The 13,062-nt window shown below is 44.4% G+C and overlaps 1 protein-coding gene across 1 annotated transcript in view; it reads left to right on the top strand.

Annotated features, from left to right (window-relative positions):
• Positions 1 to 13,062, top strand: part of REL (REL proto-oncogene, NF-kB subunit) — a 31,659-nt gene that overhangs the window by 14,866 nt on the left and 3,731 nt on the right. The window contains exons 5-8 of the mRNA XM_061989283.1: positions 8,594 to 8,734; positions 12,003 to 12,107; positions 12,419 to 12,631; positions 12,943 to 13,011. Of these exons, the coding sequence (XP_061845267.1) occupies positions 8,594 to 8,734; positions 12,003 to 12,107; positions 12,419 to 12,631; positions 12,943 to 13,011 (528 nt within the window). The remainder of the gene's footprint in view (positions 1 to 8,593; positions 8,735 to 12,002; positions 12,108 to 12,418; positions 12,632 to 12,942; positions 13,012 to 13,062) is intronic.

Raw genomic sequence — 13,062 nt, 5'->3', positions numbered from 1 at the left:
CCTTTCCACCAGTCCAGCAGCAGAGACCATCACAGCCCTGGACTGGCAGGAGGAGAAGAGCTTTGCTTGGGTGACCCATGGCACTACCCTCCTCTAAGCAGGGCTTGTGTTGAGAAGGGGCCTCTGGCTATCCCCAGCCTCTGAAGTTGTCTTTTTGCAGTTGTTAATGTGTTAGCACAAAGCAGAGCTGCTTGAGAATGGCCTCCAGCTGCTCCAGGGCAGTCCCAGGCTACGTAGAGCCCAGAAAGACAGAGGACCAGGGTCCAATAAAACAGAATGAGTGACAAATATTTTTATATGTGTACATAGTTGATCAAAACAAGGTTCATTAGCAGCAATCGCCATAATGTTTGCTCCTTGATAAGACTGAAAGTTTTATGTGTGGGTTTAGTTTGTTTTTCAAGGTCAGAAGCATGTCATTACCTTCTCCAAGATTGCACAGGCTGGATTGTATCTGTCCTGCACTGTGACTTATTTGTCTTTAGACAAGTCAGATGCCTTTCTGTTAAGAGATATTTCAGAGTGAGGTGAGTTTTCCAAGCAGGTTGCAAGCTAGTGTTACTCATTTCTTGTATGAATATTGTAAAAGAAGTGTCATGGAGATGAAAACTGGCCTTCAGGGTGTCCCTGTCCTGAGTCTCTTTTCTGGGCAGAGGTTTGATATTGACCCTTGTTAACAAGTGCAAAATGCCTGCAGCCTGCCAGTGTGTGCATGGCCTTGTCAGTAAGGGATGAAGTAATAGCAAGGCATGAGTCCACAAAGTTGCATTCCAAACATCCTTGTGTACAGGAGCCATTGTCTTCCAGGGAAGCCCATGTGCCACAGACACATGGGGAATGGCAAAGAGAGAGTGAGCCCTGACACACATTCTCTGGTGGTGTCATCCCTTCTCCATGCCTTCCAGCACGTGGTATGGACACGCACTGAATCAGGGTCATAATCACCAACACTAGGAAGTTGCTTGCTCAAGATCTATTAGTTTTAACATCATGTTCTCCAGCACTCACCTGTACAGCTGAAGCAGCTGATGTCTGCTTCTGAACTCCTGGATGATTAAAGTGGGTGTTTGCAGATCGTGCCTTGTGCCCAGCCGCATCTGAGTCATTCTGCAAGGCTGTTTCACCATGAATTCCTCACTATTCACTGGTAGTGTTTGTCCCTTATGAAGTTCAGTACGGGCCGTACAAATTCACTAGGATTCAAATCAGATGATGCACTCGGGTCACTCCTCTTGCATCTTAGCTTTGTTGGAGATTGCTGTTTGCACACTATCACTGGATGCCTTCACAATCTGTTGTGTCCACAAGGTACATTGCATGTTTTGTTGTCCTTTAAGCTGAATAACTCTAGAAATCTCTCAGATCTGTGCTCCCTGAGCACACCAGGGAGATGGTGCACAGTGGCAGCCTGATGTGGAAGTAGGACTCCTTCACATGATGATGTAAATAGTACTGCATTGAAGGAACAGAGTTACTGCTCTAGTGGAGCTGCTCTATGTCTGCTTTCTAGGGTGTTTGTTTTCTTTCAGCAGCTGTTGAGTTGTGCCATGTCCTTGTCTTCCCATGTCTTGTCTGATGTATAGCCAATTCAAATTAAAAGAAGAGCCAGTCTTCAGTTGAGAGCTTTTGTGGGTGGGTGTGACTTGACATAGAGACAACAATTGAGTTAATAACAACTCCAGTTAATTATCAATGAGGAAAAGCCCTGAATGTTTTCTTTAAATTTAGGGGAAAACTGTACTTAGCAATGCTATTGCAGTGGACTGAGCCTTTTCTAGCCACATGCATGACAGCATGAAAACCCCAGACTTGCCTAGGGTTGAGAGGCTAGAGTGAGAAACCCAGAGAACAGCCGGATTTCAGGCAATTGAGCACGAGGGTCTGAACAGACTTTGCCCGAAGCTTAATGTTCCTATTCTGTCGTTACTGCTTTTGCTAATAAGCCTTTAATTCGCTCTGAGGCGCTGCCCGGTACCCCACACCTCACTGGGCTCCGTTTTGCCTCCGCACTCTTTCCTCTTGCCGTTTCCCCTTTCCGCCCGCGAGCAGCTGACCCCGCGTTGGCTTCGCGCTCGTCACCGTCTCCACGACAGCCCGCGCCCGCCTCCGCGCCGCGCCGCGCCCGGGCTCGGCTCCGCGCCGGTCGCGCTCGCTTCCTGCCCACGCAGCACTCGCCCTCTCTGCAGCTTCCCTTGCTGGCCCCTGCGTGCCTGCGCTGCTCGGACCCACCTCCCCTCCTCTCCTCTGACGCCACTTGCCGAGTTCCCCCGGTTCTCCCCTCTCCAGCTCGCTTGCTGTAGGCGGGGCTTATCGCGCTACTGATGACAAATAGGCAAAATCTACCAGAAGAATTGGAGAGTTGGGAATGGTTTGAAAGTCGAAAGCGTCTGAGACCTCTGTAATGAATGCCTCAGAAGTTTTGAGGAACTTTAAACTTGTATCCTTAAATTAAAACAAAAGTGTAACCATCACCCCCCTCTCCCCCCAACTAAATCCTCAGGCTGGAAACCTTGCTAAGTGAGAAAAAACTGGTGTTCTGATCCTAATGTGACTCGAGCTTTTTCCTTTGGAAAGTTGCTCTGTTCTTCATGTAGATGTTTCTTGCTGTTTGTGTTGAAACTTGTGTTTTAACCTAGAAGACAACCCCTTTTCAAACGGTTGAAAAATGAAATTGCCAGGTAGAGAGATGAAAACTGCAGAATGCTTTTTTTTGTACTCTAAACAAACTGCTCAGAAGTGTTAGAGATGGACAGAGGCTGAGGGATGTGTTTGATTAAATCTGTTCCAGTTTTAACCTTCACAGATTCAACTTAAAACAGGAAAAGAACCCAGATTCAGAGAAACATTGTCTAGACAGAACAAGGACTGAGTTTTGAACGTGTTAATTTGTATTCCCAGTTCTTCCCTTGGCTTTGATACATAAGGCCAGGCCTTTCACCTTCCCTGCATTTCTTTCTTCTGTAAGACAAGGAAGTATAACTTTAGTTACGTTTGTAGTTTGGGCATTTACTGTATGCAGCTTAGAGTCTTGAGTTTTACATTCACTTGCACTGAGTTTTTGCTTTTCTCAAATTAGAGAGTGTTGCTGGTGCATGTTTTATTTACAGGTACATGCAAAGGTTTCTTTTCTGCAGAATTGATTACAACTTAACACTTTGTGGATCACAGAGGTAGAAACCTGGTGTGAGTGTATCAGGAGAAGAAACATTGTGCTGCCATGGTCCTTCCCATCCCATCTTCCCAACTTCTACCTCTCAGCAAGTGTTAGTTGATGATGTTCATGCCTCTGGAAGTGTAACCAAACAGCTTGGCTGGACTGTGTGTCCAGTTACTGAAGTGCAGGTACAAAGAGAGCACAATGTTCTGCTTTTGACAGCAAGGAAAAACAGCACACCAGGGCTCTTTACTCTTTCCTTTTGATGGTAGTTCACTTAGAAATAGCAAATGTAGCATTAAACTTGGTGGTGAGGTCCTTTTTTAGCTGTGTAGAGGAGATACCAGTCAAATACTTGGGCAGTTTGGTGTGTGCTGCATTCCTTGTTTACTCTAGCCCTTCCCCTGCACCTGATTACCCTGGCTGGTTGAGGCTGGCATGGATCTGTACAGCACTGGAAGAGGCAGTCGTTCCTTTGGCTGCATCTATCTGCTTCCACCTTTTCCCTTGTGCCAGGGCTAGTAATTGTGGCAGAGACTGAGTTGAAAACAAACTTTTTCCTCTTTCTGGTAAGCTAGCTTTGAGGCTGGTCAGGTCCTTGATCTGATTCTCCACGTGAGAGCAAGGCTGAGCGTGAGTAGTGCTGGAAGCAAAGGTTGGGTTGAAGCAGCCTTTTACAACAAAACCTCTGGTTGTAGGCTGAGTTGAACTGATCAGTCTGTATCAGGGTTAAGGGGGTATAGAGCAAAACATGTGAGGCAAACCACCTCTGTGTCATCACTTAAATGAAACCGAGCTCCCAGCATATCCCTAAATTAAAAACCATCATTTGCGTAAGAGAAAAGGCAGAATACAGCTCATGGTGATTATTAATGATGTGTGTGCTCCTGAGCTGTCTCCTTGGTGAAGTGTGTTTGTTTGCAGGAGGTCATTCTCTTTCAGATCTAATGTGGCTCATCAGCCCCCGCAGCCCCTCGTTGACAAGGTCACAAGATGTCCCTTTGCAGAGTGAACTGGTATTGTCAGTGTAGCCCTCTGAATGTGTCACAGCACATCATTTGCCCTGGAAGTTTCCATGCAGATTTAAGTTTAGATGCTCAAGTATCTCCAACTCCACCCACTCCAGAAGTTTCTGACATCATTAGTGTAGAACTTGGGTGGAGAGCTGTATGTGAGGGTGATCTTCTGTTTAACTGGGTATCATGTTATCAGTCAAAAACCCAAACACTTCATTTCTTTTCAGGGTTCAGAACAAACTTTCACTTTCCCTGTAGCTTATGAGTAAACATCAGAGCCCTTAATCCCCCAGTTGTTTCATCAGATAAGTAGTATTTTATTGTCTTTTCTGGATGTTGAAGGCTGTCAAAATAATGAGATACTTTAGGAATTATGAAACAGTAATAAACAGGAGACTTGATATTATCAGCATCTTCAGTTTTGTGCCCAAACTTAGAGTTGCATACTGATGGGCTGGAGTCAGAAAGTCTCCCAAGTTTGTGTTGTAGAAGCAAATCCAAGAAGAGCTCTCATCCAGTAGAAAACCCAGCAGGGCATCTCTGACTTCAGTGCCATAAATTCTCTGAGATGGGCACAACTTAAACTTGATGCCTGTGTCACGTGAGCCGCTCGGATTAGCCGGCTCAGGTTGGAAGGAGCTGATGGTTCGGCTTGTGTGGGGTGTTTATCTGCCCACGCTGGGACTGTGTCAGTGTCTTCCCCTGTCAGTGGATAATAATGGATCTAAGAATTATTTCTAAGGCAGTTACTCTTTAGGTTGGGAAATCTGCTTTTCTTTCAGAAGAGCTGTAAACAGATTACAAAGGAAGGATTTACTAGTTGTTGTAGTCCCTTTCAGGTTGAACAGCTAATACTCCCAGGGTTTGGCTGTAACTCTGGATAGTGCTTTTTAAGTCCTGTTGCCAGAATCTTGGGGAGTGAGGCTGGCTTTCTTTTGGTGTTGTGCTGGTGGCATTTTTACGGAGTTTTTTGTCGTTGTGCTCCATATTTACCTTCATAATCTTGGTTATTCTTTATCATTATTTTAATTTCTGTGTGCTTGAGTTGCTTAGTGTTGTTTTTGAAAGCTGTCCTTCCCCTTGTAAAGGAGCTGTGATTAAACATCCCTTCATGGACTCCTGCACACATAAGTGACTGTGGAAAATTACTTTCTGCCAGGTTAGGGCTAGTTTTTTGTTAGATCAGGCCATCGTGGGCACACACCTAGATTGTTAGTTGAATTCCAGCTCTCTGGGTTGGATTCATATGAAGAGGGTAAGGTGTGGTACCACACAGAGAGCAGCAGTCAGAGGAGGAAGTTGAACTCTTGCCAGAGGACTTCTTCCTTTTATTCATGTGTTGGAGCCTTTTTACTGTATCTGCTCCCAACACGCTGCGTCCTGCGACGCTTCTCACTGCACGTGTCTTCACGTCACTGGTTTCAGTAGAGCTGCTTGTGTGGAGTTTGCACAGGCTGATGGAGGGGCTCCTCTTCTTCTCCAGTCCATTCTCTTCCCAAAAATCTTCAACAGTGTTTCTTAACTTGTAATAACTTCAGGTTTGTCAGGTTTAACCTTGTCTGTTGTCCTTCTGTGGAGAAGTTGGTGAAATAACACTGACTGACACGACCATTCTCCGTACGGCCATACTCCAGGCATTAGTCAGTGTGTTTGTCTGCCTTGGTTTTGTTTGTTTTTAATATTCTTAAAGTGTAAGCCAGCATCTGCTCAAGTTAGTGGCTACTCTCAAATTGACTTCAGAGGGAGCAGAATTAGACGTTTGTTAAAAATAACACCATTTTATTTGGTTTGGATGGCTGCCTTACAGGTGGGAATGAAACACCTTTTGGAATTGATGAGAGCTGTGTGCTGCTTTGTACCAACATGGAATCTACCCTCTTCTCTTTAAGTCATCACAGGATGGAGTTGCAGCTGCCTTGTTCTCCTTTTTCGCTCTGTTATGTTCTTCTCATCTGGTTAAAAATAGCCCAAGAGGAATCAATCTTGACTGAGCACTTCCTCTTACAAACTACCGATTTCTCAAATGGCATTAATAAGAACATGCAAATTAGGGGCAGTGTGTGTTGCTCTAATACAATGAGCTGTATACAGCAGTTCTGTTTCTTGCCAGTTATAGGCATAGCACACCTCTCCCACACGAGATGGTTAACTAAACTTCTTGGGAATATGTGAGCGTTCATAGTATAGGAAGTGACATCACGTGAACGTTACGTGAATGTCGCGTATTTTCTCTCCATCTAGTGTATTTTTGCACTTAGAGTTCTCTTTAGCTTTAGGTTTGCCATTATTGGTTTCTGAGGAAGAGGCTGGTATGCTTGTGGAAACAGTGCAGTGCTGCTTTAACCAGTGAGAGAGACTTGATTGCTCAACCACCAAGTCCTTGGTTTTGATCCAGAATCAAAAGCCAGGTCCAGATTTTGTGCTTGGTTTCTGTCTATAGGCAGTTCACTTGGACAAAGACATTGAATCTCTAGGCTCAAGTTAGTTTTTAAGAGGTTTGAAATTTGATCACTACTGGAGCACTCTGGCCAGATACACAGGGTCACTGGTGGCTAATACCACACAGGAATGTAAGCCTTGATGCCAGAGTGGCCTTGGGAGCTAATTGCCTTGGTGTCAGACTCACCTGAGCTGCTGGGAGCAAAGTAACATTGCACTCCTGATTATCCCTTCTTGAGGTGCAATCCAGAGAGGCACTTTCCTTTGTTTATTCTCTATATCTGCATGAAGTGGCAATTGGGCTGTGGATTCTGCCAAAGCTGAATTAGGCTGAGTGACTGCCTGTTCCAAACCTATTCACCGAAGATACTCTATTTTATTAAGTTAGTAAGTCAAATAATGAAGTGCATTAAGTCATAAAACTTTGCTCTGCATATCTGGTAGTACAGTCAGCCACCAACCTGCAGAGCATACACTGGCAGAACTCCCCTGGTCCCCACATTAGTGCAGTTATGTATGCAGTTGCTGCTTCTTTTTGTACTTGCTGGTGTGTTTATTTTGAAACATTATAGATCATGGGCTTCTGGAAGGGAAAGGTGAGTTGATTTCTTTTTGTGTTAGAGACCAGGAGAAACAGAGATATTCAGAGCACAAGGAAGACTGAAAATGCCAGTGGAAAGTATTCTGAACTCAGTGCCTTTACTGTTTCACACTATCAAAAGGTGAAAGGAAGAAATCATTCAAGTGGGCGCTGTGGAATCCCACTCATGGCAGGGTGGAGACCAAGGCAGTGCTCAGTGTTAAAGGTTAGAGCATTGCAATATAGTCAGTACAGTGTGATCTCCAGACCTCTTATCACAGGCATGTTTAATCTTTTATTCTTGCAAGAGGCCTTTGAAAAAGGGCAGGGGAAGGAGTGAACTTGAGGGATTGTGATCTGTTGACTTGGCACATGTTCACTTTAGGTAATTACGAGGAGTATGTTAACTGCTGAACTGCTGCTTGGATTGGTTTTGGAAAAGAGAGCCACTTTAAATTACTTTCATTATCAGTACTGCTACTTAAATGAAATTAAATCAGTTTCTCATTTTGCTAGTATTGAATGTCAACGTAATAGTCGAATGTCAGAGCTTAAAGGACAGCACTGAATTGAGAGAGGGCTGCTTTTCCCACAGTTGCCCATTAAACTTAGGAGTAGTTGAAGTGTTCAGTGATTGTATCCCAGGTCCTACATCTTGAAACTGCAATGGTGACAGTGAAAAAACCCCGAAATGCAGAGCTTGGGTTATGCATTACTGTGGTGTTTTGCTGGGAGGAGTATATAAGGAAACAGATCTTTTCCAGCCGAGTTTTGCTGCTTGTATTGTGAGGTCATATCACAATGACACCACTAATCACTATTCCCAGAGGTACAGAAGTGACACAGATGGTGGCGGGAAGGGGAAGATGGTTTCTGTTGTTTCGGCTCAGTTCTTGCCCTGAGAACTGCCTTCTGAATACTTTTCTGTCTCGGTTTCTAGAGAAGAAGGATGATATTGTGTAGCAGAAGTCTCTCACTGTTACTGAAAATGTTCAGGTCCTAGGCCTTATTGGTAGTGAAAGATTTCTTTTCAACAGTGGCACTAACCTGTAAATTTTCCCATGTGCAAATGAGAAAAACATGTCCAGGGAAAGATTTTTAAACTACAGATACAAGAAACCCATCTGGCAGACAAGATGAGGAAACAAGACACAAGAAACAACTGGAGAACTGGGACAGTTTAGCTTTGGTTGATGAAGGGAAAGTGGTAAAGGCTTTTGTATTGTCTGTTGCATGCAAAGAATTTACTCATGCAGCCCCTGGAAAGCTAACAGGGACTAGGGACACATCCGTCTGCCTTAGCAACACCTAAATCTTTTACTTGTGGAGGTCTATCCCCAGTTTGTTAAAGAATTACTTCTGGCTTTGATGACTAATCCTTGCTCTTTGTCTTCTGCTGTTCAGTGCCTGAAGAGCAGCTGCACAACATTGATGAGTATGATCTCAATGTCGTCCGCCTCTGCTTCCAAGCTTTCCTCCCTGACCAACACGGCAACTACACCTTACCTCTTCCTCCTTTGATTTCCAACCCGATCTATGACAACAGTAAGTACCAACTCAGTCAAATGTGGTTTGTTTATTTGCCTGGGGTTTTTTTTTCCCCTTTATTTTTCTCTTTTTGCTCGGGATGAAAAATGCCAGGCCAGTTTCTGTGCCAGTCTCCTGTGTCTCTTTGGTGGCTTGGGACTGCTAGATGCATATCTACCACATGGCAAGTGAGCCAGCAGATAACCAAAAAGTGACGCCAGGGTGAAGTGTGGGCTGACCAGGGTAAGCATTGTTCACTGCATCCACACACACACACAGGGGTGTTTTCTCAGCCCTTGTTCACATATAACAGCAATGACTGCGTGGAAAGGCCTGCTACTTGACATGCCAAGCAATGGAAATAAATAGTAGGGGAATGGATGACCACCGTAAGCATGTTCTGTTTTCCAAGAGTATCCCCTAAAGCCTGTGTGTGCCTGTGAGGAGTCTTGCCTTTGCCTTGTGAGGGCTCTAGAACAGGAGAGAGGGGTTTACCTCTTTGTGTTTGTTGTGTCTTTCACTGTTATTATATATCCCATTTGTATCCTGGTCAGTTGCTGTTTTGAGTGTCATAGGCAGGTTATGAGGAATGTTTGATCATGCTCTGGGAGGATGCAGAACTACATGAAACAGCCTTTCTTGGCACCATCCTCCACACTGCCCAAAACCAAACTCTTGTATGGCTTTGGCAGGTCCCCATAGTTGAGGATTTTAGCCCTCAATGTGTGCTGGACTTCTTTCTTGGAGCAGAATAACAGAACTTTCTTTGCAGTAGAAATATTTCCATGTGAAATATTTACAGTTGAGAGATGCTTTAGCAGAAATTACTGAATAAAATGAGGTCTGCACTTGATAAAATTGATGTTAGAATCCTGTTGATGCAGGCATAACTGCTATTGAAAACGCTGAGTGTGAACTAGGGTGATCTGGATATTTTTAGAGTCTCTTCTAGAGTTATCTGGGAGTTGTAACTGGGTGCATTGTGTGATTGAGAACCCTTGTGGTACTCGAGTGATTAGGGTTGAGATAAAATTGATGTACAAGATCTGCAGCAGCAGTATCTCAGCTGCCATTTAGAAATGTGCCAAATCACGATTGTCGACGTTGATTGACGTCAGTCTTTGCCGAGATGCTGAAATGACAAGATAGCTGTGTGGTGGGGGAAGCTTGGTTTCCTAACATGTGGGTGTGTGTGTGGGCAGCCTCTGATACACTATAGGTGTCTAAAATTCTCCACGTAATGTAGCAGCAGTGTAAAAGAAAAGAGTTCATAACTGCAACCACAGATCATCACAATCACGCTGCTCTCATCTGCAGTGGCAGTTTCAGATCTGAATTTTAGAAAGAAAAAAAGAGTTAGCCTTTTAAAATCTGCTCTGTCACACAGAACTGGGTAAGGTCAGGTCACAACTTCAGGTAGCAGAGAAAGTTGAACGGTATGACAGGCTGGGAAATGCTGGGCTGGTAGAGTTTGAGCTTTCCTAGAGATCTCTGCAGATCAGGAGCAAAAAGGAGTGCAGAGCTTTTCTGAAAATCAGCTTACACATTTTAAATCTGGTGTTTTTTTCACTTACTGATATTTTGTAGTTTCAGTCTGCTTTGGATGATAGAGATCTGTAAAAATAACATGAAGGTAATACAGAGGCCATCACATTAGCAGAGACTGCAAGGGTATAAAAATCAGAGTTACAGACAGCTTCTCTTTTCAGTTACTTACAGTGCTAACTGGTTTTGAACCAAAATTTCCCAAGTTGCATATCTTACCACCCTGAAAAACTCTTGGGAAGAGTCAGAGAAAGCAGTGCTCTGTTTCTGAGAAGTGAGCTTGTGGAGAAGTGGCTGTTCCGCCCTCGTTGAAAGTGACGTGATTTTTTGGTGACAAGCTCATTTTGGAGGGGATCTGTGACCAGGGATGCGCTTCTGGGGCGTTGGACAGAGTGTCAGGGAGGTGGGGGTGTGCACGAGGAAGAGAGAGGAGAAGTAGCACAGCATGACCAAGGCTATAGTAAATATTTCTGTCTGAGGCTGGTGTTCCTCCCTGGCACGGGGGCTGCCAGCAGGGAGTGGTGCATCCACCTCCGCTGCCATTCGCATTTTTCCTTGATCTCCTCCCTTCTAAACTTCCCTTAAAATAAAAACCCAACGGAGTTCAGCCTAGGAGACCTTCCCCAAAACCTGTTAGAAGGACAGGGAGTGCTATTTAAGCATACAGAAGTGAAACAAAGGTAAAATTAGGCTTCTCATGGCAATTCTTAATTTACCCTTCCTGCGAAAAACACGCGATGACGCTGTCCATCATGTGATCCTCTGCTCTTTCTGGATTTGTTTTGTTTCCCCTCCCCTCCTGATTCATTGAGCAAATGAAGTGGCATGTGTCATGTAAGAAATGAGGCTGTAGCACCCACTTCTCTTAATAATAATAGTAATAGCTGCAGATAGTAACTATGCAATTGGGGTCTGGCCTGAGGTTACCATGAGCTCTCTTACCAGTGCAGTGTGTGTTACACTGTACCTGTACAGTACCACGAAAGGTTGGACAGAAATTCACTCAGAGTCCAAGGCAATTTATTTTTCTTGAGCAGGAGTGCCCTGTAGCATCAGGTTGTGTGGATGCACTGTGCAAGCTTCAGTGGTGGTTCATTTGTTGCAACATACAGTTCTGGCAGTGGTTGTGTGCAGGGTGGCTCTCGATACACAACTACCAGAAGTGCTGTTGATGTGCAGCCATGATCTGGAGTTGAAGTTTCAGCATTTTGAGGTGAAACCTGCTACCCTGAGTTCAGACATGAAAGTTAGGCTCCTAGACCTGTTTATAAACACTTAGAGAAGGTAGGATAGGAGAGATTTGATGGCCAAGCATGTTATGTAGTGAGAAGGGAATTTTCTTGACTGGCTGGCCTAGCTATTTCCAGAGAAGCACAACTGTTAACAGGTCATCAGTCCTTCCAAGAGTGCCTTAGAATTCTCCACCTTGAAGGGCAACAGTGCTCAGCACAATTTCCTCCTTTCGGGGAAGCATTTTAAGGCTACTCTGAAACAGTTGAGGAGTAAGTGGCACAGCTGCACTGGTATCTTGTGCCTGGAGAGGAACAGCTGGATGAGAAATGAGAACTGTAGGATCATGGGAGGCCTGCTTCTGAACTTTCTATGTGGAGACACATGTGGGTCTCAGGGTGTCACACTCCTCAAGCCTCCCCTTTATATGCCTTGACTCCCAGCAGTTCATCTTCAGCAGTGACAAAGTTATGGTATTTCTTTATCATCACATTTGCCTCTTTGTTTCCAGGAGCTCCCAACACTGCAGAACTAAGAATCTGTCGTGTGAACAAGAACTGTGGCAGCGTAAAAGGAGGAGACGAAATATTTCTACTGTGTGACAAAGTTCAGAAAGGTAATCTTGCCTTGGATTCTTTTCTTTCCCTCTTGTCCCAAACGCTGACACTACCACTTTCTAGCTGGGGAACTGAAGCCCTTCACCACACTCCTGTGTAAGTGGCTTGGTTTTACAGCTGACCAGAATAGCTTTCAGGTTCAAGAGCTCTCAGTACCTCTGAAAGATACTCAGTGCCTTTTGAAGTCAAGCCATTTAGTTGGTGTCAAATTCCGAGTCAGACTCCTTTCTTTGTTCCCCTTCTCCCTTTTTTCTGCTGCAAGTTTTCAGTTCTTAAGCTTAACAAGCATCTTCTGTTTCTAATGGACTAGATGACATAGAAGTCAGGTTTGTCTTGGACAACTGGGAGGCCAAAGGTTCCTTCTCACAAGCCGACGTTCACCGTCAAGTTGCAATTGTGTTCAGGACGCCGCCGTTCCTCAAAGACATCACCGAGCCCGTCACGGTGAAGATGCAGCTGCGAAGACCTTCAGACCAGGAAGTCAGTGAACCTATGGATTTCAGATACCTGCCAGATGAAAAGGGTATGGTTCCCTTCAGCTGAGTTTCTGAAAAGCCATTATCAGTGCAGAACTAGTGTTATTGATAAACAGTAGCTTAATGAGCAGAACTTCTACAGCACTACTTCTGCAGAGTACTCTTTTAAAAGTAACAGTAGTTTGTTCCCTCTTTCAAGGAAAATATCATGGTTAATCACACTGCCTTGCTTTGTTAGTGCTGTCACACTTCAGGCATCTTCCTACTGTTAGGTGCCACTACTGTAAGCTTAAGATTACTTTACTAGTTATACCAGAGAAAAACATAACACTGTTCCCTTCCACTCCTTTCTCTCTAGATCCATATGGCAACAAAGCAAAAAGGCAGAGATCAACACTGGTTTGGCAAAAGCTCGTGCAGGACTGTGGTAAGGAAAATACTGTTATTTTTCTTGTCTGAGTGAACTTGGAGTTAGATG

Source organism: Colius striatus, chromosome 2, assembly GCF_028858725.1.
Source record: "Colius striatus isolate bColStr4 chromosome 2, bColStr4.1.hap1, whole genome shotgun sequence".
In the NCBI taxonomy this organism is placed as follows: Eukaryota; Metazoa; Chordata; class Aves; order Coliiformes; family Coliidae; genus Colius; species Colius striatus.
Note: the sequence above shows the minus strand (reverse complement) of the source record. Positions and strands in the feature narration are given on the sequence as shown.